The sequence below is a fragment of the Pantherophis guttatus genome, chromosome 1, assembly GCF_059756535.1.
Source record: "Pantherophis guttatus breed Tessera chromosome 1, ASM5975653v1, whole genome shotgun sequence".
In the NCBI taxonomy this organism is placed as follows: Eukaryota; Metazoa; Chordata; class Lepidosauria; order Squamata; family Colubridae; genus Pantherophis; species Pantherophis guttatus.
In genome coordinates this window covers 348,318,606-348,343,378 of record NC_142063.1, presented here as the reverse complement: position 1 = coordinate 348,343,378, position 24,773 = coordinate 348,318,606, and the positions used below count along the sequence as shown (strand labels likewise).

Sequence of the window (24,773 nt, the reverse complement as noted above, 5' to 3'; positions counted from 1 at the left end):
GGACATAGTTTATATGGCCCATGATAGAAAGAAGCACCTTCCAGGGTGACCCAGATGGAGAAGGAGAATATCCCGAAAGAACCCTTCGCACAACATCTGTTGCCCATCTGGCAGCCTTGGGACAACTTCTAAATATTTTTCGGAAGACCCAATGCTAAAGTGGATGAGTGATGACGCAAAAGGAGTGTGCGTATACATTTGCGTGCTGCATTCATTGCACACCTGAATCCGGTATCATAGATTTAAGTAGAGTGTCAGCATCTCAGCGCTAACATAGAAAAGGGAGATAAAGCCTGAACTTTTGCCTGCTAAATCCCTTTGAAGCTCGGTCTCCTTGGAAATGAAGAGGGGGGAAACATTCCTGTGAACTGACGAGAAAAGGAGTCAGGAGAGTGACTTGGAAGATAGCCAATGAGAAGCAGAGAATTGGGGATCGGAAAGGGAGGGATTGGGGGGCAAAGGTCAGTCCTGACCGCACGAGCCATGATCCGGTTGCTGTACTCGAATAAAGAGAAAATTTCCTTAAAGATTGGCAGTTTGGAAATTCATTTATTCTGAGATAGCATCAAAGTCTGACATAGAGAATATTACATAAATGATCTTCTGTCTGTTCCCTGACTTGGTTAAAATAGTGTGTGTGTGTGTGTGTGTGTGTGTGTGTGTTGTTGCACACATGACAACACACAACTGGGTGGCTAATACATTCCAATGAAGAATATTATAGGTAGTCCTCGACTTACAACCAGTTAAATCCAAAATTTCCATAGCTGAGCAAGGCAGTTGTCAAATGAGTTTTGCCTCATTATACAACCTTTCCTGCCATAGTTGTTAAGTGAATCACTGCAATTGTTACAGTAGCCACATGGTTGTTAAGTGAATCTGGTTTTCTGGTTTCCTCAGAAGGTCGCAAAGGGGGATCACGTGACCCCGGCACACTGCAACCGTCGTAAATGTGAGGCAGTTGCCAAGCGTCTGAATTTTGACCATGCGGATGTTGCAACGGTCGTAAGTCAGTCTCTTTTTTCAGTGCCGTCGTAACTTTGAACGGTCACTAAACGAAAGGTCGTAAGGCGAGGGCTCCCTCTACCTTCAAATGAAGAATATTAAATCATGACTTTTCTGTCCTTTCCCGAGTTGGTTAGAAGATGTGGGTGTAAAAGTGAAACAATCTTGGAAAAGTTATTCCTTCTCTGTTATTCTTTTCTTGCTTCCATATGGCAGAAATCTAGGTTGCCCAGGGTCGGCATCTGCAACCTGTCAGCCCTGGTGTGCCTGGCGACCCAGACCTGACACAATCACCAAGGGGGGGGGGACTGGATAGACCGGGCTGAAGCCATGCAAGCCGGAACCTTACATTTTCTAGGAAGGCCCCGCGGGTTAGATCTGACCACATCATGGCCTGGATGCGGCCAACGGGCCTCGTGATCGACACCCCTGGTATATAGAGAGAAGAGCAATGGAGAGAGCATTCAGCCCTGTGCTAACTGTAGAGGTATCTGATGTGATTTTTGTGTGATTTTGAGTGTGCTTTTCCATGTGGTTTTTCCTGCCTTCACCTCAGGAAAGTTAGCGGTCAAATTTAAAGTGGAAATATTTAGCTGGTCAGTCCCAACAGCCTCTCGCTGAATTCCCACAGCTTCTTAGCCAGTTGGTCATCGCAGGCCTGTGGCGAGGGCACCTTCGCCCGGCAGTCCACGAAATACCGCCCGCTCAGCCTCTCGATGCCCTCCTCGGTGGCGCAGTAGATGGAGGTCTGAGCCCCAGCTTCAGAATTTCGGATGAACAGCCTCACGAACCAAACCAACCAAAGTGACCACCAGGGATAGGAGCGAGCAATTTCGGTTTTAACAATTCCTGAAATCGAAGGCAGAGAGAATATGCCAGGGATGGAGCGTGGCACTCTTTGGACAACAGGTTTCTTGCAGACGTTTCATTACTCAACTAGGTAGCATCATCAGTGCTAGAAGGGAGGGGGTTTGCAGGGAAGAGGGGCAGGAGGAGGAGGAGGAGGAGGACAGGAAGGGAGGAGGAGGAGTAAGAGAAGGAGGAGAAGCAGGAGAAGAAGCAGAGGAGGTGAAGGAGGAGGAAGCAAGGAAGGAACGGAAAAGGCAGAAGAGGAGTAAGAGACTGGGGGAAACCTCAGGGGGTTGGACTAGAAGACCTCCAAAGGCCCCTCCCACCCTAACATTATAGGATTCTGGACCCGGAAGGGAGGAGACGTCTCCCTTCCCAGCTGAGCTCTCAGAGGGGGTTGAGGGAGCCTCAGTGGGAGAGAAATGCCTGGCAGAGCCCCAAACGGACCTGGGGGGGGGCTCCATCTGGGGTGTCTTGGAGCCAGACTTCCACTTACCTGGATGAACCGCGTAGCAGGTGACGTTGGTTCCTTCCAGCCGCTTGGCCAACTCTCTGGCATGGAGCATATTGGCTAGTTTGCTGTTGGCGTATGATTGTCCGCCCTTTATCAGGCATTTGGTCGGTTTGTTGAAGGTCCGAAAGTCGATCTTCCCATACATGTGTGCACTCGAGGACAGAATTACGATCCTGCTCGGGGCGCAGCGCTTCAGCCGGTCCAGGAGCAGGTGGGTCAGCAGGAAGTGGGCCAAGTGGTTGACCTGGAAGGCCTGGTCAAAGCCATCGGAGGTTTGACCATCCTTAAGGACCCCTGCCAGAAAAGTAAGCGGATTACAGGCAGTCCTCGGTTTACAACGGGCCACTTCGTGATCATTCGAAGTTGCAAGAGATACCCAAAACGTTTTATCACCCAGTTCCCTCCGGGGTCACATGGCCGCACTTTAATCACTTGGCAACTGGCCTTAACTTAGCAATGTGTCCCGCAGTCATGTGACCACAATTTACAACATTTTAGTCAAAAAACAGAGTTTCTTCCACTTTTCAGCAAAAACACCCTGTAGTGAACAAATGATTCACTTAATGACCGCCACAACAAAGATCTTGAAATCATAGGGGTCACAGGGATGACCTGCTTTATAATCGTCATGCCTTACAACCATAATAGGCAGGCAACAGGCTTTTTACGTCAGCTAAGTCAGTTTGGTTTAGTGGTTAAGCAGGAGGCTATGAGTTCAAATCCTGCCTGAAAAGTGACTGCGTGACTTTGGGGCAATCACCAGGAGATGGTGAGTTCCAGCTCCACCTTAAGCACAAAAGCCAGCTGGGTGACTTTGGGCCAGTCTCTCTCTCACTTTCAGCCCACCCCACCTCACAGGGCTGTTGTTTTGAGAAAAATAGGAGGAGATAGTTCCACTGGTGCTGTTTGCCTTCAGTTATTCGTAATAATAATAATAAAGGCAGTATACGAAAAATGAACTACCAGAAATAGGAGAGAGCCGCTTCTCAAGTTATGCCAAGTCCCCGAAGAGAGAGAAATACTGGAGATGGCCAGAATCTTCCTTCCCTCTCTGGAGACCCCGGAGAGGGTCTGCTCTGCCCCCACCTGCGTTGTTGATGAGGATGTCCAGACGGGGCTCCGATTCTAAGAAGCTCTGCGCAAAAGCTCGGACGGAGTTCAGGCTGCCCAGATCCAGGATCATCAGGATCACCTCCGAGTTCCCACTTTCCTGGAAAAGAAGCGGAAGGAATCCTGTTCCTGTGTTGCTGACTATCTTGCCTACTATGCATATGGATGTTAAATATATTTATTTATATAAAACTACAGGTTCATGTCAGTGTCTCTGATTTCCTTTGGACAGTTGTTGCGCAGTTCCCTGACCCAGATCCAACAAAACCACTTCCAGGAAAGCGGCTGCCACGAAAAATATGGAGCCCCCTGAATAGGACCAGGACAGGCGGTGACAGAATTCAAGGCAAAGCTCTTTAAGTGGGGAACGGCCGAGAGTCCATAATGCAACTGAGGCGCATTGGAACTGTTGAGATATTAAATGGAGTAGCTGGAACAGTAAAGTGTACAGTGGTAGCTGACTGGTTGGAGAGTTCTGGCCCTGCATGAGGCAATCTGCACTATGATTGGTTGCTGTGGGTGTAAAGGGGGAGTTTCCCTTTTTTCCCGCCTTTTTCTTCTGTGGGCTCTGTTTGCTGTTTGATTTACCTCATGAATGTTCCTGTGTTGCTGACTATCTTGTGTTCTTTCTTTCTGGATGATGAGAAAGACAGATGTAAATTTGAATGTGTGTGTATGTCTATGTGTATATACATATACATATATATCTATTTTCTTATACATATATACTGTGCACACACACACACGTATATGTATATATGTATGCATGTATGTATTTATACACACACACACACACACACACACACACACACACAGACAGCTGGGCAGCTGCTGCGCAATTCCTAGACAGCAACACACAATAACAATTTAGTCCAAAAATGTCTCCTTAGGCAGCTGGGATGATCTCATCACAGCGATCACAGATGCAGTTAGATGATTAGCTTCCCTCAGATATCGAATTATAACATCTATCCATTGCGAGTCTACGGCGCCATATTTAGCAATAGCCCTTAGACTTAGATACCGCCTCACAGTCCCTGTCCAGCCCTCTCTGAGCGGTTTATAGAGTCAGGCCCCAACAATCCGGCTCCTCATTTTACCCACCTCGGAAGGAAGTTACTATGATTTTACTCTAACATTTTGTCTCGTCTATTGTATTGTCCACCTATTATATATACAGGTAGTCCTTGACTTATATGAATAATTGAACCCCAAATATCTGTTGCTAAGGGAGACAACTGTTAAGTGAATTTTGCCCTATTTTACAACCTTTCTTCCCACAGTTGTTAAGTGAATGACTGCAGTCAAGTTAATAACATGGTTCTTAAGTGAATCTAGCTTCCCTATTGACTTTGCTTGTCACAGGTCACAAAAGATGATTGCATGATTCCAGGATACTGAAACCGTCATAAATGTGAGTCATTTGCCAAGTATCTGAATTTTGATCCCGAGACCTTTGGGATGCTGCAATGGTCATAAATGTGAAAAAGGGTCATAAGTGCCTTCAAACTTCAACAGTCACTAAATGAATGTTGTAAATTGAGGATTACCTGTATAATATCAATCCCGTTGTGACTCTATGGGGGCCATATTATGGTGATTTTATCATGGTTTTACAATAACTTAATATTTTATCTCACCTTTTGTACTGTCCACTGATTTGATATACATGTATTTGTTGACACTTTATTTAAACATACATTTGCATTTGTAAATATAGTGTGTTTTATCCGTGTTGCGTATCAGGGATCGCATGATCTCTTTAGATGCCACACGCTAAATAAATGAATAAAAACCATCAGGAAAACGCCTGAATATCAGAAGAATGGAGGGACGGAGAGAACCGCACGTCTGAGGCTTACCCGTCTGATGTCGTACACGGCGGATTCTCCTCTCGCTTTGTCGCGGCATGCCAGGACAACACGGGCGCCTCTCCGGGCCAGATTCACCGCTGTGGCCTTCCCGATCCCTGCATTTCCCCCTAGGAAAGGGCAGAGAAAGGATCCATGGAGATTGCCCAGCCTTTGATGGGGATCCAGGAGTTGGGACTGCATCTGTGTGCCTGCAGTTTTTGTGGCGTTACACAGTGAAGCATTTGTTTGGCAGTGTTTCTCAACCTTGGAAACTTTATGATGGCTGGACTTCAACTCCCAGAATTAAAAGAATGCAACTCTGCAACAGAGGAATTATCGAGCCCGTCATCTGCACCTCCAGAACTGTCTGGTTTGGCACAGCAGCGACACAGGGCAGGTGCAGACTTCAACGGATAGTGAGGACTGCAGAAAAAACCAATCACAACCAGCCTATCTTGCCTTAAGGACCTGTGCGCTGCACGGGTGAGAAGGCAGGCTGAGAAAATATCTACAGACCCCTCACATCCTGGACATGAACTCTTTCAACTCCTCCCCTCAGGATGCCGCTATAGAGCATTGCATGCCAAAACAACCAGATACAGTCGTTGCCCCCCATTCCCCCCCCATCCCCGTACCATCACTCAGCTGAACACCTAATTCCCACAGCACTCTCTGATTCCTGATCTTTTCTCATCTTTCCTACTATCTTCCCCTATTGCTTTCTTATGATTTATCCATTGTTTGTAACTTATGATTAGTGATTGTAACTATGATTATGACCTATGCCCTATTATTAGCTTATTCTATTCTATTCTATTCTATTCTATTCTATTCTATTCTATTCTATTCTATTCTATTCTATTCTATTCTATTCCTATTCCATTCCGTTCAAAAGGCACCCCAGAGGTCTTCTAGTCCAACCCCCTGCTTCAGCAGGAAAGACCCTATATCATTTCAGACAAATAGTTGTCCAGTCTCTTTTTCAAAGCCTCCAGTGATGGAGCACCCACAGCCTCTGAAGGTGAGCTGTTCCATTGGTTGACTGCTCTCACCATTAGGAAAGTTCTCTTTAGTCCTAGGTTGCTTCTCCCCTCGGTTAGTTTCCATCCATTGTTTCTTCTGCTGCCTTTTTCCTGCTTTGGAAAACAGTTTGGCCCCCTCGTCTTTGTAGGAGCCCCTCAAATATCGGAACAGTGCTATCGTGTCCCCCCCAGTCCTTCTTTTCATGAAACTAGACACACTCAATTCCTGTAACTGTTCTTCATGCGTTTTAGCCTCCAGCCCCCTAATCATCTTTGCTGCTCTTCCCTGCACTCTTTCCAAAATCTCAGCATCTTTTTTGTATTGTGGTGATCACACCTGGATGCAATATTCCAAGTGTGGTTTTACTAAGGCTTTGTACAGCAGTACTAGAACTTCCTGTGATCTTGATTCAATCTCTCTATTAATGCAGCCTAGGACTGCGTTGGCTTTTTTGGCAGCTGCTGTGCGTTCTTGGCTCCCGTTTAAGGGATTGTCGACTGGGACTCTAAGATCCCTCTTGCAGCTACTGGCATTAAGCCAGTTCCACCTAGTCTACACCTATACAGTCGGTTTCTCCTACCTTGCTTTTATCTACATTCAATTTTGTTTTGTTTGTTAATTGACTAGCAAAAAGTCCATCTGTTTCTTCTGCTTGGTTGGGTGCCCTGTATTACACACCTATGACCATGTCCTCCGTTTTTCCTTTCGTGTCGACCCACAACATGATCCTAGGAGGTTTTCACCCTTGGATTTCTGCAACTGACCTCTGACATATGATGCAACTCCACCTCCCCTTTTGTGAGATCCCTTTCTTTTGAATCGTTTGTATCTTTCCATCAGTACATTCCAGTCATGAGTTTCATCCCACGAATTTCCTCTAATGGCAACGACATCACACTTGCCCTCTTACACTCGTATTTCACGTTCACCCTGTTTGTTCCCTAAACTGTGACCATTAGAGCATCTTTGCGGCGTCCTGTTCTCCTACTCTGCATCTGAGTTTTTCTTCTTTCCCTTTGCTCCCTTCCTCCTTGTAGGATTGGTTATCTGGGGGGTTTTGCTTGGAATTAGCTTCCAAAGGTTGTGAAGATTGCTCCCCCTCCCCCCTCATTTTTAACGTAAAGCCCTTGGGGGAAGATGAGCTACGGTTATTATCCAGATATCTTCTTCCCAGTTCTTGGGAGGTTCAGCCCATCCCTTGCCAGGAGCCCTTCGTGGAGGTAAGGCAGCCCAGGATCTCGGATAGGGGTCTCCAACCTTGGCAACTTTAAGCCCGGCGGACTTCAGCTCCCAGAATTCCCCAGCCAGCTTTGCTTAAAGTTGCCAAGGTAAACCCCCAGGCTTAAGGATGCCGAGGTTGGAGACCCCTGGCTCTAGGAAACTGAGGTTCTCTTGATGACCCCAGTTAAAAATCCAGCGGTTCCTCTCTCAAAGGCTTTGCTCCCTCAATGCATGTTGGCCTTTTAGTGGGAAGGGAGTTGTTTGTTTTCTGCTTCATAATTTAAACAGTAAATTGTTCCAATGTAAGGAGCTTCTCTCCATCCTGGGGGCAGGACTACAGCCCCTGGGGCAGCCAAAGCAGAGCTAAGAGAAGTGACCCTTGCCCCCATGTAAAGTGAGACCTGGGTAGCTTGAAAAGCCGGTTTCCAGCCGCCTCCTGTGCCAAACAACTGGCACAAATTGTGGCTGATACGATAGTAAAGATCCAGTATCTGAGGGGCTGCCCCAAAGAAGAGGGGGATCCTGGATTTATGGAGGAACTTCCTGACAGCGAAAGCAATTAGTCAGCGGAACAACTTGCCACCAGAAGTTGTGGGTGCTTCATCCCTAGAGGCTTTTAAAGAAGAGATTTGTCTGGAAGGGCGAGAGTCCAACTTGGGAGCTTTAAGACTTGTGGGCTTCAACTCCCAGAATTCCCCATAGCTGGCTGGTTGGATTCCTAAGGCTGGAACAGGGTCTCCTGCTGGAGCTCAGCATTGGACGTGTGTAAGAAGAGATTGGACACCCCTGGTATAGGGTTGGAGCAGGAGGGTTGGGCTAGAGGACCTCCCAGGTCCCTTCCAGCTCTGCTTTTCCCTTCGTCCTTCCGAGGCCCCCCTGGCTGGTCCCAGGAGGGTCTCCGGCAGCCCAGCCCAGCCTTTCCCCCCCCGCTCTTCCGCACCCTCCGTCCTCCCTTCCTGGCCGGGGGTCCGGGGAAGCCCCAGGATGGCTGGCATCCGCGGAGCCTCCCGGGTCAGTTCTCAGCCGGTTTCTTCCCGAGGGGCTTTTTTGGCCGGACTTTCTCGGCTGCCTCTGAAGCGCCTTTGGGGCAAGCAGGACCTGCATGGGGCAGAATCTGCGCGGACAAACCTGGTTGAGGGTTGCCTTTTGCGCTGCGCTTTTGCTCCGGGATTCTGATCCTGCGCGGAGCCATCGAAGTGGGAGGGGGGCTTATGGAAGGAAGGAAGGAAGGAAGGAAGGAAGGAAGGAAGGAAGGAAGGAAGGAAGGAAGGAAGGGAGGATGGATGCAATGCCCCCCAGGACCCCCCTTCCCCCCAGCTGACCTGTGATGAGCACCGTCTTGCCCCGCAGGCTGACCGCGTTCCTGCACCGGGTGGCGACCCCCAAGTAGTAGTAGAGCAGCGCGTAGAGCCCCAGCAGCAGCGCCGCCCCCGCCCCCAGCGCCCCCAGCGCCCCCAACGCCTCCATGGCCCGAAGTCCGCTGGACCCGAAGTCCGCCTCCGCTTCCCTTTTTATCTCCCAGGATCCCCCCCCCCTCACGTCGTCCCGCCCCCGCCTGGGAGAGGCATGGTCACCCGCAGAGCTCCCACCCTCTCGCCCTCCCTTCATCCCCTCTCGGGCTCGGAAGAAAGAAAGGAAGGGAGGGAGGAAAGGAAAGGAAAGGAAAGGAAAGGAAAGGAAAGGAAAGGAAAGGAAAGGAAAGGAAAGGAAAGGAAAGGCAGGCTGGCTCCTCAGGGGGAGATCTAGGGAGCAACTTCATGCTAGGGAGAAGAACTCATCGGTGGAAGGGCTTCCCTCCAGAAGCTGTGGGTCTCCATCACTGGAGGTTTTTAAGGAGAGACTGGACAGCCATTTGTCTAAAGTGGTATATAGCAGGGGGGAAATCCAAATTTGTTTACTACCGGTTCTGCGGGCGTGGCTTGGTGGGCATGGCAGGGGAAGGATACTGCAAAATCCCCATTCCCTCCCGACCACTGGGGCCAGCCAGAGGTGGCATTTGCCTGTTCTCCAAATTACTCAAAATTTCCGCTACCGGTTCTCCAGAACCTGTCAGAACCTGCTGGATTTCACCCCTGGTATGTAGGGTTTTCTGCCTGAACATAAGAGGGCTTTCGAATAGAATAACAGAGTTGGAAGGGACCTTGGAGGTCTTCTAGCTCAACCCCCTGCTTAGGCAGGAAACCCTACACCACTTCAGACAAATGGTATAAATTTGGCTAAAAGAACAGAAGAGAATACCAGAGTTGGAAGGGACCTTGGAATCTTCTAGCAATCAAATTTCTCTGGCATGATCTGTTTTTGACAAACCCATCTTGGCTTCGTTGCTTGATTATCTTTTCCAGAATCTTCCCAGGGATTGAGGTCAGGCTGGTAGGTCTGTAGTTTCCTGGCTCCATTTCCCCCCTTTTTTGAAGATGGGAACCACATCAGCTCTTTTCCAGTCCTCTGGCAGTTCCCCGGTGCTCCAGGATCTTGGAAAGATACAGTTCAGTGGTTCTGAGATCTCGTCTGCCAGGTCCTTCAGAACCTTGGGCTGTAATCCATCCCGTCCTGGTGATTTGAACTCACCTAGGGTGGACAGGTGCTCACTTACCATTTTCTTCCCTATTTTAACTTGTGTTCCTAATCTGTTTTTTATGGTGGTATTTTTGATAGGTTGGACTGGTTTTTCCCCTTTGTGTAAAGATGGACGCAAAAAATGTTCTGCTTTCTCCCTGTTGCTTGTCACCTTCTTGCCATTTTCTCCCATTGAAGCCTTTTTTGTTATTTTTGACTTGTGTCGCAAGCCTTAGTTCATTTTGAGCCTTAGCTTTCCTGACTTCATCATTGCAGGCTTGGGCTATTTGCTAATATTCTGCCTTAGTTATGTGCCCCTTTTTATATTTGTCCTTTTTTGTCTTTCAATTTCTCTTCCTGCAGCCATGCTGTTATTTTTCTTCTTCATTGGAATTATGTTAGACTGGGCTTTTATAATCTTACTTTTCAAAATTTCCCAAGCTTCTTGAATTGTTTTCTCCTTGAGGATTCTCATCCAGGGAATCTTTCCCAAGCTCTCTCTAAGTTTATTGAAATTAGCTCTCTTAAGGTCCTAGACTCTAGTTTGACTTGTGCTTGCATAATGTTGAATTCCAATCCTTCTATCATCTCATCTCTGTTAGTGAGAATTAAATCTAATATGGCTGACCCCCTAGTTCCCTTCTCTACTTTTTGGGAGACAAAGTTGTCTGCTAGGTTTGTCAGGAACCTGGTTGATCTCCCACCTGGTGCAGAGTTTGTCTCCCAGGTGATGTCAGGGTAGTTAAGTCCCCCATTACGATTGTGGTGTGCTTCCTACATACCTTAGTTAACTGACTGGCAAAAAGCTCATCGATTTCCTCTGTTTGGTTGGGTGGCCTATAGTACTATAGACCTAAGGCAATGTCATATTTCACACCCAGACCCCATTTTTATATTGACCCAAATGCATTCAGGATGGTTTTCATCATTGTTCTGCTCTATTTCTGTAGAGATGTAGTTATTTCTTATATTTAGTGCAACTCCACCTCCTCTCTTATTTGGTCTGTTTCTTTTAACTAATTTAAATCCCTCTAGCTGTATATTCCACTCATGGGTTTCATCCCACCAAACTTCCGTAATGGCAACCATGTCATATCTGCCCCATTTACTTGAATTTCTAGTTCACCCGGTTTATTCCTCATACTTTGTGTATTGGTGTGTAGACATTTGACCCCGTGTCAGCTTTCCACCTAGCCTGTTTTGGGCCCTCCTGCCCCCACTTCCTTACCCCCTGCTTGATTAGTGCACGTGGTATGGCCCCCACTATCAAAACCTTGATTTTCTTTGACAGCAAGGTTGAATTTCTTAACATCTACGTTGGAAGACCTCCAAGGTCCGTTCCAACTAGAAATGGGAAGGCCTGGGGAAAAACTGCTGGAAAAATTGGGTGACTTTGGGCCAATCACCAGGAGACAGTGAGTTCCAGTCCTGCCTTAGGCATGCAAGCAAGGCATCCTCAGGAATAGGATGGGAGACCATGAGGAGAGGCCAGAAGAGGAGGGGGCAAGGGTATGGTGAGAGGGCAAGAGGGCTGCTGGGGTCCAAGTGCTAAGGCCGGACTCCCCTCAGATCAGCTTCCAACCATTTCCTTCCTTCCCTCCATCCCCATTCCTTCCCTCCCTCCTTCCTTTCTTCTCTCCTTCCCTCCCTCCTTCCTTCCCTCCTTCCTTCCTTCCCTCCCTCCTTTCTTCTCTCCTTCCTTCCTTCCTTCCCTCCATCCCCTTCCTTCCCTCCCTCCTTCCTTCCTTCCCTCCTTCCCTCCATCCTTCTTTCCTCCGTCCCCCTTCCTTCCTTCCTTCCTTCCTTCCTTCCTTCCTTCCTTCCTTCCTTCCTTCCTTCCTTCCTTCCTTCCTTCCTTCCTTCCCTCCCTCCCTCCCTCCCTCCCTCCCTCCCTCCTTCCTTCTCTCCATCCCCATTCCTGCCCTCCCTCCCTCCCTCCCTCCTTCCATCCCTCCCTCCTTCCTTCCCTCCTCCGCTCCTTCCTTCTTTCCTTGCTTGCTTCCTTCCTTCCTTGTCAGCCAGGAGGGGGGGCGAGAGAGTGGCTTTCCCACGCGGGGGCGGGGCGGGAGGCAGGGCGACGGGAGTGGCGTCCCGGGGAACGGGATAAAAAGGTGGGGGGGCTGCGGGGCCAGCGGACTTCGGGCCATGGAGGCGTTGGGGGCGCTGGGGGCGGGAGCGGCGCTGCTGCTGGGGCTCTACGCGCTGCTCTACTACAACTTCGTGGCGGCCACCCGGTGCAGGAACGCGGTCAGCCTGCGGGGCAAGACGGTGCTCATCACAGGTCAGCTGGGGGGGAAGGGGGGTCTCGGAGGGGGCATTGCCTTCCTTCCTTCCTTCCTTCCTTCCTTCCTTCCTTCCTTCCTTCCTTCCTTCCTTCCTTCCTCTCTTTCTCTCTCTTCCATCCTTCCTTCCTTCCTTCCTTCCATAAGCCTCCCTCCCACTTCGATGGCTCCGCGCAGGATCAGAATCCCGAAGCAAAAGCGCAGCGCAAAAGGCAACCCTCAACCAGGTTTGCCCCCGCAGATTCTGCCCCATGCAGGTCCTGCTTGCCGCAAAGGCGCTTCAGACGCAGCCGAGAAAGTCCGGCCAAAAATGCCCCTCGGGAGGAAACCGGCTGAGAACTGACCCAGGAGGCTCCGCAGATGCCAGCCGTCCCGGGGCTTCCCAGCACCTTGAGACCCCCCCCTCTTCCGAGCAGGTGGGGAAGGTCCGGATCCTCGCCCGAGGGGCGCAGGCAAAGGAGCTGCTTGGCCCCGAATGATAGCCAGGATAACAGAGTCGGAAGGGATCCTGAAGGTCTTCTAGACCAACCCCTGCTCAGGTAGGAGACTCTATAGTAGCTTTCCAGACAAAGGGCTGTCCGGTGTCTTCTTAAAAGCTTCTGGTGGCAAGCAGTTCCACTGGTTAATTGTTCTCCCTGTCAGGAAATTTCTCCTTCGTTCCAGGCTGAATCTCTCCTTGGTTAGTTTCCATGCGGTGCTTCTTGTCCTGCCCTCGGGGGCTCTGGAGACTGAGTTGTCCCCCTCTTCTTCTCTGTGGCAGCCCCTCAAGCATCAGGATGCTCCTATCACGCCAGCCTGTGACTTCTCTTGAGAGGTTGGTGCCAGGTGATTGGCAGAGGAGGGGTTTGGAAAGCAGCTTTTCAGGCTGCCCATGGCTCATTTTACGTGGAGACAGGAGTCCCTTCGCTTAATCCCTGACTCTGTTTTGGCCACCTCAAAGCTCTCGTCCTCCCACCTGAGATGGAGAGAAGCCGGGAGCAATTCAGAGAAGCTGCAAAAGCTGCAGAAAAGCCAGGTTGGCCTTTGAAGAGAGACTGGAGGAGCTGGGAAGTTTAGCCAATCAAAGGGCATGTTAAATGTTCCCGCAAAATGAGGCCAAGATCCAGGATCAGGGATGGCTGTTGCCAGCAGGCGGATTCCAATTAAATTAATGAAACAATTCCTGATGTTAAGAGCAATTACTCCAGAAACAGGAAAGTTTGGTCTTGTTGCGAAAGCACCAGGAAAGAAATAATGAGATGGTGAGTTCTAGTCCTGCCTTAGGCGTGGAACCCAGGCTAAAGGGACTAGAACTCACCATTTCCTGATGATTGGCCCAAAGTCATCCAGCTGGGTTTTGTGCCTAAAATGGGACTAGAATAGAATAGAATGAGCTGGAAGGGATCTTGGAGCTCTTCTAGTCCAGTCTTTTTGCGTGAAGACTGATGCAAAGAATGAGTTAAGCAGCTCTGCTTTCTCCCTACTACCTGTTACTTCCTTGCCATCTTCTCTCTTTAGTAGACCGATCATTTCCTTGACTTTTTTCTTGTTATTAATATGTCGAAAGAAAACTTTTTAAAAATTATCTTTGTTCTTCTGAGCCTTTGCTTTCCTGACTTCAACTTTGCATATCCTGGGTACCTGCTGATAATCAGTTAAGTGTCTCTCTCTCCATTTTTTGTACTTGTCCTTTTTGTCTTTCAGTTTGTCAGAGAGATCTTTGTGCAATCGTGCTGGTTTCTTCTTTGATTTCTTGTTTTTCTTTTGCAGTGGTATTGTGCTGGACTGGGCTTTTATGATAGCATTTTTCAGAGTTTCCTATGCTTCTTGAATTGTTCTCCCTTTTCATCCATGGAATCTTTCCTAGGCCCTCTCTGAGTTTGTTAAAATCAGCTCTTTTAAAGTTTAAGACACTGGTTGGATTATTTTGTATTGCTTGTGTTTGTGACTAAAACTTACTGTCTCCTGATGATTGGTCCAAAGTCACCCACTCTGATCCTTCCTATACTGAAGATAATTAAGGTGAGGTTATCCTGAGTTTATTTCTCACCTTGCCTGTGTAACCGCCTCTCTGAGTCTTTTTTGAATAGTTTTCTCCTTCCAGCCCCCCTTAATAGCAATTTCTCATCTTCTCCAACATCATTTTTTAGTCCTTTGAATTGGTTTTCCAACTTCATAATTATGTAATTAGGGATATTTGATCCTTTTTGTCCTTCAAAGTCACTTCTCACCTTGGAACAATTTATTATTTAAATTGTGAAGTGAAAAACAAACAACTCCCTTCCCAGCAACTGATAACAATTGCTATGAAGATTACTGTAGAGATAGTCCTTGACTTACAATGAAGACAATGGGGAGCAGAATTTCTGTTGTTAAGCAAGGCAGTTGTTAAGTGAGTCGTGCTTGATTTTATTATCTTTTTTGCCATGGTTGTTAAGTGAATCACTGCAGTTGTTAAGTGAATCACACAGTTGTTAAGCAAATATGTTTCTCCCTTGGACTTTGCTTGTCGGAAGCCAGCTGGCAAAGTCACAGACAGTGACCATGTGACTCCAGGATGCTCGAACTGTTGTAAAGACATACCGGATTCCAGATGTCTGAATTCTGATCACAAGACTGTGGAGATGCTATGACAGTCGTAAGTGCAAGGACCAGTCATGAGCCATGGTGGCGCAGTGGTTAGAGTGCAGTACTGCAAGCTACTTCTGCTGCCTGCTGGCTGCCTGCAATTTGGCAGTTGAAATCTCACCAGCTCAAGGTTGACTCAGCCTTCCATCCTTCCGAGGTAGGTAAAATGAGACCCAGATGGTTGGGGGGAAATACGCTGACTCTGTAAATCGCTTAGAGAGGACTACAAAGCACTGTGAAGTGGTATATAAGTCTAAGTGCTATTGCTATTTTTTCAGTGCTATTGTAACTTCAAATGGTTACTAAACAAAATGGTTGTCAGTTACTGGTGAACACGTCTACTTCTGAAAGCATGCTTAATTTGCAGCATTTTTGCCCAACTGCCTGAAACTTCTGTACAATCCTGTTGGTGTTCAGCAGAGTGATGGCGTGAGGGGAAAAACTGTCCCTGTGTCTAGTTGTTTTGGGATGCAATGCTCTCCAGCGCCATCTTGAGGGGAGGAGTTGAAACAGTTTGTGTCCAGGATGTGATATTTCCTCCGCCCTCCTTCTGACCCCCATAGTATACAGGTCTTCTATGAACGGCTTGTTGCAATCGTTATTTCTGCAGTCCTAAGTATCCATTGGAGTCTGTACCTGTCCTGTTTGGTGGCTGTGCCATACCAGACAGAAACGAAGATTAGTTAGCTACTCTCATTCCTATATGAGTGCAACGATTGGCCTTCAGATTGCTTTGTAACTTGTGTTAGTAAAGTGACATCCTGCAGAGCCAGTGGTGGGAGACCTGCGCCATCTTCTGGTCTGACAGAAGCACTGCATCCCATTTTCCTTAAATGCCTTTCTTTTTTTTAATTATTAAATTTATTTGCCACCCATCTCGGTACAAAGCGACTCTTTCAAAGACCACGTGGATGCTGCAACGGTCATAAATATGAAAAACAGTGATAAGTTACTTGTTTAGTGCCTTCGTAATTTTGAATGGTCAATAAATGAATGGTTGTAAATCAAGGACCACTTATATTGCCCCTAAATAATTTTAATCCATTCCTCTTTTTTGATACAAGACTGTTAGAGTTTAGGTAGTGTAACTATTATGATGAGATAAACCCAAGAGCAAAACACAGCACACAGCGCCTTTCGATAAATAACAATGGTTTTATCTACAGCTAAATATTTACAGACTTATACGCAGTGGTGGGATTCAAATAATTTAACAACCAGTTCTCTGCCCTAATGATTTCTTCTAACAACCAATTTGCCAAACTGCTCAGAAAGTTAACAACCAATTCTCCTGAAGTGGTGCGAACTGGCTGAATCCCACCACTACTTATACATGGTTAAATATCTTGTCATACAGCTACTCGCACACCGAGAACAATTGAGATACACGAGGAGAGAACATGAAGATAGTGCATGAGGAGAAGGAATGCCCTCTAACGGCTTATATAGGCAGCTTCTTACTCAGCTTCTTAAAGTGGCAGTAATCCTGCTGCCTCATTCCATTGCATCAGCTTCCAGTTGCCTCTGTTTACAACCTCTCATCAGCTTACAGCTATTAACTCTTCATACCCTGCCAAAGACTGCTCTGAAACAGTTGTGAAAATTGTCCCCTGAGCCAGGATTTCTCAACCTGTGCAACTCTAAGATGTTGCTTAACTTTAATTGTGGGAGTTGCCAAGGTTGAGGAAGACATGCTTCACTCTGCAACCATAAAAATTGCAGGCATACAAATGAAGGCACGGCTTCTGGATCCCCATCAAAGTCTGGGTGATCTCGGTGAATCCTTTCTCTTCCTTTTCCTAGGGGGAAATGCAGGGATCGGGAAGGCCACTGCGGTGGATCTGGCCCGGAGAGGCGCCCGTGTTGTTCTGGCATGCCGCGACAAAGCAAGAGGAGAATCCGCCATGTACGACATAAGACGGGTAAGCACCTGCCGCGCGGTTCTCTCCGTCCCTCCGTTCTTCTGATATTCAGGTGTTTTCCTGATGGTTTTTATTCATTTATTTAGCGTGTGGCATCTGCAGAGATCATGCAATCCCTGATATGCAACACGGATAAAACACACTATACGTACAAATGGAAATCTGTGTTTAAATGAAGCATCAACAAATACGTGTATATCCAATAGTAGACAATACAATAGACGAGATAAAATATTAAGTTACAGTAAAACTATGATAAAATCACTATAATATGGCGCCATAGCGTCACAATGGAATAGATGTTACATAGGTACTCCTCAACTTACATGAGTTCATTTAGTGACCATTCAAAGTTACAACGGCACTGAAAAAAGTGACATATGACCATTTTTCACGCTTACAAGAGTTGCAGTATTCCCCCATGGTCACGTGATCAGAATTCAGGCATTTGGCAACTGACTCGTATTTATGACGGTTGCAGTGTCCCGGGGTCCAAGCAAAGTCCATGGGGGAGCCATATTCCCTTAATAACCATGTTACTAACTTAACTTCAGTGATTCAGTTAACAAATGTGGCAAGAAAGGTTGTAAAATGAGACAAGACTCACTTAACAACGGTTCTGCTAAGCAACAGAAATTTTGGCCTCGATTGCGGCCATAAGTCGAGGACTACCTGTAATACCCTCACAGTGCACACCTACAGAGGTCCATCACCATCCTATTCTCCCACTGCAGATCCTCCCTGAAGTTGGACTCAAGCTCACCAATATCTATTCAAGCATTCTTTCCAGTTTTATAGTTTTATTACAGTTTTTATGTTGTTTTAAGTTTTGATTGAGAGTTGCCCAGAGTTGATTGTAAGATTGATGGCTATATACAGACAGTCCTTGACTTATGACCACAGTTGGGGCCAGAATTCCCATTGCTAAATAAGACGGTTGTTTTATGACCCAATTTTGTGACATTTTCTTGTCATGGTTGTTAAGCGAATCACTGCAGTTGTTTCGCGAATCACATGGTTGTTAAGTGAATCCAGCTCCTCCCCTTTGACTTTGCTTTTTCCGAATCTTCTTGGGACGATCTCAAATATTGATCACGTGACCCCAGGATGCTGTCACCATCATCGGAAATGATGCTGGTTGCCAAGAGCCCAAATTTTGATCACCTGACCCCTGGAGATGCTGCAATGGTCGTAAGTGTGAGGACCGGTCATAAATCACTTTTTTTCCATTGGCATTGTAATTTTGAACAATGACTAAACAAATGGTTGTAAGGACTGCCTGTATTTTTTTATTACACATCATCCAGAGAGATTGCACGTAGAGGAGCAGACCTACGCAGAAGGGGAGTCAACTGGGATCAACCTTTGAAGTTGCACCAGATCCCAAAGCTCAGGATTCCTTCTGCTCCTTTTCCAGGAAAGTGGGAACTCGGAGGTGATCCTGATGATCCTGGATCTGGGCAGCCTGAACTCCGTCCGAGCTTTTGCGCAGAGCTTCTTAGAATCGGAGCCCCGTCTGGACATCCTCATCAACAACGCAGGTGGGGGCAGAGCAGACCCTCCCCGGGGTCTCCAGAGGGGGAAGGAAGGGGGAAGATTGGGGGTGGGGGGGTTGTCCGGGAAGATTGTGACCATCTCTGGCATTTCTCTCCCTTGGGGGATTTGGCCATAACTCAAGAAGCAGCTCTCTCCCATTTGTGGTAGTTCATTTTTCCTATACCGCCTTTGTTGTTATTTTTACAAGGCGACGAACAGATCCAACACACCTACCTCCTCCTGTTTTCCTGAAAACAACAACCCTGTGGGGCAGGTTGGGCTGATAGAGAGACTGGCCCAAAGTCACCCAGACGGCTTTCATGGCTAAGGCAGGATTTGAACTCATGGCCTCCCAGTTTGTAGGCTTAACCACTAGACCAAACTGACTTAACTGACTTAAAAAGCCTATTGCCTTAACCACTAGACCAGGGGTGTCAAACTCGATTTCATTGTGCAGCGCATCAGCATTGTGGTTGTCCTCGGGGGTGAGGGGGGGAGGTCACAGCCGACTGGGCATGGGCCGGGTGGTGTAGCCAGCTTGATGTCACTTGTGTGGGGTGGGTGGTGTTGGGGAGGGAATCCAGGGATCTCCAGCAGGTGGGGCAGTGGGCGGGAGGCTCGTCCGGTGGGGTGGGGTGGGGGGGTGGGGTGGGGGGTGCTGACGCCGTCAGGCAACATAGGGGGTGGGGCGGCTGGTGCCATAAACTGTCGGCCACCATGTGCTCACCACCCTTTGTGCATGGGGGGCGATGTTTTCTGGCAGCATCCGCAGCCTGGCGGCCCCTCAGCTGACGTGCTTTGCAGCTTCAGAGCCCTTTCCACCAGGCTGGCCATCACAGCAGCACACACTGCAGTGGCATCAGTGGGGAAGAGGCATGTGATGAGGACCGCTGGCACACTTCCTCCGTCCCACTGTCTGTTTTTGCTTGTGGCTGGAGAGCAGGTGGCCACTGGTCATCTTCTCCTTGACCCCCTCATGGGTCTTCCCCTCGGCCTGTGCATGGAACGTCTTCCCCTCATGCACCCGATGCACCTTGGCCCCGTCCTGGGCTGCCGCCACTGCTGCTCAGCAGACCCCCCCAAGCCCGAAGGAAGTGAAGCGACTGTTGTGGCTCCATTACCTGAGCCTGTGTCATCGGCAGGAGAGGACTCCGAGAGTGAAGGAGAGGAGTTGGCAAGGCCTCCCTCTCCAGGACCCTCCTCTCTGGCAATGCCTTCGGTGTCTGCCGAAGGGCAAGAGATAGGGCCGGGGCCAAGCACGTCCATGCAGCCACAGATGGACAGTGATGAGGGTAATGAGTCTTGGCTGGATCCACGCCAGCGTCACAGAGATAAGCGCACGCAACAGAAGAAAAGCCGTGCCCGAGATTAGGCTGACCACACCCCACAGGATATAAAAGGGAGTGTGGTGGCCAGTCAAACCTTGTGACGAACAAAGCTGAAAGCTTCCACGCCATTCTGCATTGCCGGACTTTTGGCTATAAGACTTTGCTGGATTATCTCTGGACTTGATTGACTCCGTAATTATTGAGCTATTTCTTTTGATGTACCAGGAGTGGGGAGAAGTTATCTCTCCTCTTCGTAAAGAATAAACTCTTGGCAGGCAGCCACTAGGTTGTTGCCAAGTTCCGTTATCATAAGGAAAAGGATTTTGCCGGCTGGTTTGGTCTTTAACTCTTGAACGTCTGTTGGTGTGTGTGCGTGTGGTTGGGGACAGAACAGTGACCAGCTAAAAAGCCTGAGTAGAGATGGTGGAGCACGCCCAGGCCCAGCAGGCAAAAGGCAGCTACCGCGAGTGGGGATAGCTGGATCCCCATCGGTGCCACGGCCGCGTGCTTCTCCCCCTCACTGCTGGGTCTGGGCGGATCCAGCTTTCCCTGTTTTGCCTGCTGGGTCTGGGCGTGCTCTACCACCTCGACGTGGCTTTCTAGCTGGCCGCTTCACCTCCTTCGTGTTGGGTGGACCTGGTGCTCTGCCTAATGGACCTGCACGAGCAGCTGGTGGCCTCGATGGTGGCAGTGGTGCCGAGGTGCATCGAGTGCGCGAGTGGAATGTGCTTCACACACAGACTAAGGGCAAGAACTGAGAGGGGGCCGAGGAAATGACCAGCAGTGACCTGCTTTCCAAACGCAAGCAAAAAAAGATGGGATGGAGTAGGTGGGCTGATGGAGTCCGGCAGCCGCCGCCCCACCCCATGCCTCACCACGTGTCGCCCCCTGGTGGTGGCAGTAACCGGAGGCAGAGGTGCAGCGGGAAGGCATGCAATCCAGGCTGCAGAGCCCCTGCTCTCGGACAGGATTTTACAACCTTTTTTGAGGCAGTTGCAAATGAATCGATTGTTCACTATCAGGTGTTTTTGTTGAAAATTGCATTTTTGGACAAAAATGATATAAATCACCATCACGTTGCCAAGGACTGGCCATCTGCTAAGCTCCCAAAATGCGATCGTGTGGCCACAAAGGGGAGGCACTGGAACTTTGGAACAGGGTCGTAATTGCGTACCCGTCGTAAGCCAAGGACTACATCTAATCCGCTTATTTTTCCGGCAGGGATCTTTCAGGCTGGCCAAACCTCCGATGGCTTTGACCAGGCCTTCCAGGTCAACCACTTGGCCCACTTCCTGCTGACCCACCTGCTCCTGGACCGGCTGAAGCGCTGCGCCCCGAGCAGGATCGTAATTGTGGCCTCAAATATGCATTTCTACGGGAAAATGGACTTTCGGACCATCCACAAACCGGCAGAAGGAATGTGGAAAGCTCTACGTTCATACGGCAACAGCAAACTAGCCAACATTCTCCACGCGAGAGAATTGGCCAACCGGCTGGAAGGAACCAACGTCACCTGCTACGCGCTTCATCCGGGTGAGTGGAAGTCCGGCTCCAAGGCGCCCAGATGGAGCCCCCACCAGGTCCAGATGGAACTCCGCTAAGCATTTCTCTCCCACTGGGGGCTCCCTTGACCCCCTCTGCAGAGACACCCTGGGAGCTTCCTCCATCAGGCTCAGCTAGGGAGGGAGACATCTCCCACCTTCCTGGGTTCAGAATCCTAGAATCTTAGGGAAGGGCCCTTGGAGGTCTTCTAGTCCAACCCCTGCCTAAGGCAGGGATGAGGCTTTCCCCAGTCTCTTGCTCTTCTGTGTCCTCTCCCTTCTGCCTTTTCTGTTCCTTCCATCCTTGCTCCTCCCTTTGCTCCTCCTCCTCCTCCTCCTCCTCCTCCTCCTCCTCCTCCTCCTCCTCCTCCTCTTCCTTTTATTCCTCCTCCCCTTTCTCCTCCTCCTCATCTCCACAAACCCATTCCCTTTTAGCATTAAATTACCCAATTTTGTAATAAAACATCTGCAAGAAAACGAGGAAACTCAGAGAGCACCAAGGACCCTACAGTCCTCCTCCTTCTCCTCTTCCTCTTCCTCCTCTTCACAAACCTCACTCCCTTCTAGTACTGATGATGTAACCCAGTTGGGGGATGAAACTTCAACACTTCAATACTTCAACCCTGAGCTACAAATACTCTATCAGAACATTATTATTTAATGTTATTTGCTTGTATTAGCCACCCCACTCCAATGGATTCATATGTTCAAAGCAGCATGCATGCTCTCTCTCTCACACACACACACACAAAAAAATCACATACACATACACACCATTTGCACTCAATGTCAGCTGTTGGTGTTCTGAAAAATTTTCTGTGTTGCCCAAATGATCCATGATTCTTGGGGTGCAGGTGGGGGAAGAGGTGCTGTGCGAAGGGTTCATACAGGATCTCTCCCCCTCCCCATCTGGGCAACTGGAGCAAGTTGGAGTATTTGTGCAAGTATTTGAATGTTATGGGGTCCTTGGTGCTCTCTGAGTTGGTGGCTTTCCTGCAGATGTTTTATTACCCAACTAGGAAACAGAATTATCAGAATTGGCAGATTTTAGGACAGATTGAAATGTCAGATGCCAGGAGCCGACGGGATGAATCCATAATGGTACCAGATCCAGATATTCCTTTAAGTCCTATTTTTTTAAATTTCCTTTTGCACTTCAGTAGAAAACAAGCATTCCTGCCAGTCCAACAGACCAGGTGAAGTCTTTTCACCCTGCATTATTAGAATTATTTTCGCCCTGCATTATTGAAAATTATGGAAGGCCGAAGGAAGGATTCGTTTAGAAGGACTGAGCTAAATCTCTTGGTCTGGCGCCTTCCAGCCCATCCTGGGCACGGAGGATCCTGGCAGCCAGAAGGCCAGTAATCGTGGCCTGAAAACAGGATGGTGGGGAATGGAAGGATTTATACTCCTTGCAGACAGAGCTGGTTGTTTGCATCCTTTTAGAGGGTCGTTGAGGCCGCTTGGAGGTTTACCTGTGTCCTCAGGGTCACCTGAGTGGTGCAAATGGGGGTGGAGCCTTCCTGGCTGCAGGATGTTTTCTGCTCTGTGTCATCATCCTTCAGCCAAGAAGGCTCCACATCCATTTGCACCACTCAGGTGACCCTGAGGACACAGGTAAACCTCCAAGTGGCCTCAACGACCCTCTAAAAGGAAGCAGATGTCCAGCTGTCTGTAAGGAATATAAATCCTTCCATTCCCCACCATCCTAACAAAGCTGAAGAAGTTGCCCCAAGGCTGCCAAAGTGGCAACGCGGGTTGTGCGAAGGGTTCATTTGGGATCTTCTCCATCAGGGTCACCCTGGAAGGTGCTTCCTTCCATCCTGGGCCGTTCACGCAACCAACTCTCTTTTGCTTTCAGGATCTGTTAGAACCGAACTTGGTCGCTCTTTTCCACGGTGGGTATTTCGGGTATTTGGGTTCATGAAGCTGTTCAGACGAGATTGCGACGCTGGTGCCCAGACCTCCATCTACTGCGCCACCGAGGAGGGCATCGAGAGGCTGAGTGGGCGGTATTTCGTGGACTGCCAGCCGAAGGTACCCTGGCCACAAGCCCGTGATGACCAGCTGGCCAAGAAGCTCTGGGAATTCAGCGAGAGGCTGGTGGGACTGACCACTTAAGACGGGAAGGGACCGAGACGGAGTTTGGGGTAACCGAAAGCTGGCATCCAATTTAACCTGGAAGATCAAACTGCAGGGAATCTGGAAACTTCCCAGTGGCTGAGACAAGTGTTGAATTTCCGAGAATTTAAAAAACTGGAAAGCATTGTGGGGTTTTGTTCTGGAGAGTTTCTCAGCATTGGCCGTAAGAATCTTTTAAATAAAGAAACAGACTCTTTCAAGTTGTTGGTCTCTCTTTTCTCCATCAGTGCTAGAAGGGAGGGGGGTTTGCCAGGAGGAGGAGGAGGAGGAGGAGTCTTGCACACATTTCATGAGCCAACTTTTAGTGGTCTGTCAGCCACCGGCCCCTCCAGCAGCTGAATCAGAGGAGGAGGAGGAGGAGGAGGAGGCATGGGAGTCAGGGTTAGTATCAAGGCAACCTGAGAGCTCCGAGGGGGAAGAGGGAGAGGAGCTGGCAGAGAGAGAGAGGGGGGGGGGCAGAGCCTGGGCTGTCCATCAGCCCTCAAATGGGCCGTCAACAGCCCCCAGGTCTGGAGGTGGCTGATGAGGAAGAGGAGGAACAGCTGGGTCCAGTGCCTGACGCGTGGATGCGCAGAAGACAAAGGAGAGGAGAGCAGTGAAAATCTGTGGGCCGGTCCTCAGGACAGAAGAGCCAGTTCTGCTAGCGAAGCCCCATCCTAGCTCTGGGGATAAAAGGCAGGGGGCGGAGATGAATAGAGGTGGCAGACAACTATTCATCTCCCTGCCGGACCGACTTTTTAACCTGGGTGAGAGAGAAACTTTTGGGCGGGGCTGCTGGCGCTCCTAATAAAGGAATCGTTGATTGATTACAGAGGGTTTGTCATGTTTGGGGAGCTGGGTCAGAACACAACTAGGTAATGTCATCAGTGTTAGGAGGGAGTGGGGTTTTTGTGACCCCCCCACTTCCCCCCGCTTTTGGCACGCGATGGCAAAAAGGTTAACCATCCCTGCCCTATAAGGTCGTTTTGAGGGGAGGAGTTGAAAGAGTCTATGTCCAGGATGTGAGAGGTCTGCAGATATTTTCTCAGCCTTCCTTCCGTCCTTCCCGCAGGGAGAACGTTCTTTGATGTGTGGGGTCTTTTTATGACAAGCGATAGATGGTGTCATATCCATCCCCGTCGGCATACATTAAAATGAAATTTCGTTGCATACAGCTCTCAATGGGTCACCACCACCAATAGACACTACATAAAAATATGACAACATACATACATACATACATACATACATACATACATACATACATACATACAAAATTATGGATATATCCACGTATATTATATG

The 24,773-nt window shown here is 48.8% G+C and overlaps 2 protein-coding genes across 2 annotated transcripts; one reads left to right on the top strand and one right to left on the bottom strand.

Moving 5' to 3' along the window:
• Positions 1 to 531: 531 nt before the first annotated feature.
• On the bottom strand, positions 532 to 9,120 carry LOC132709228 (dehydrogenase/reductase SDR family member 13-like). Its single transcript, XM_060682307.2, has 5 exons — positions 8,898 to 9,120; positions 5,341 to 5,459; positions 3,455 to 3,578; positions 2,351 to 2,662; positions 532 to 1,854 (listed from the first exon to the last, which is right to left on the bottom strand). The coding sequence occupies exons 1-5, from the start codon at positions 9,040 to 9,042 to the stop codon at positions 1,595 to 1,597; spliced, it is 960 nt and encodes a 319-aa protein (XP_060538290.1). The 5' UTR covers positions 9,043 to 9,120; the 3' UTR covers positions 532 to 1,594.
• A 2,875-nt stretch (positions 9,121 to 11,995) lies between these two features.
• LOC117658555 (dehydrogenase/reductase SDR family member 13-like) lies at positions 11,996 to 23,684 on the top strand. Its single transcript, XM_060682325.2, has 5 exons — positions 11,996 to 12,412; positions 16,824 to 16,942; positions 18,360 to 18,483; positions 21,028 to 21,339; positions 23,209 to 23,684. The coding sequence occupies exons 1-5, from the start codon at positions 12,277 to 12,279 to the stop codon at positions 23,466 to 23,468; spliced, it is 951 nt and encodes a 316-aa protein (XP_060538308.2). The 5' UTR covers positions 11,996 to 12,276; the 3' UTR covers positions 23,469 to 23,684.
• The last annotated feature ends 1,089 nt before the right edge of the window (positions 23,685 to 24,773 follow it).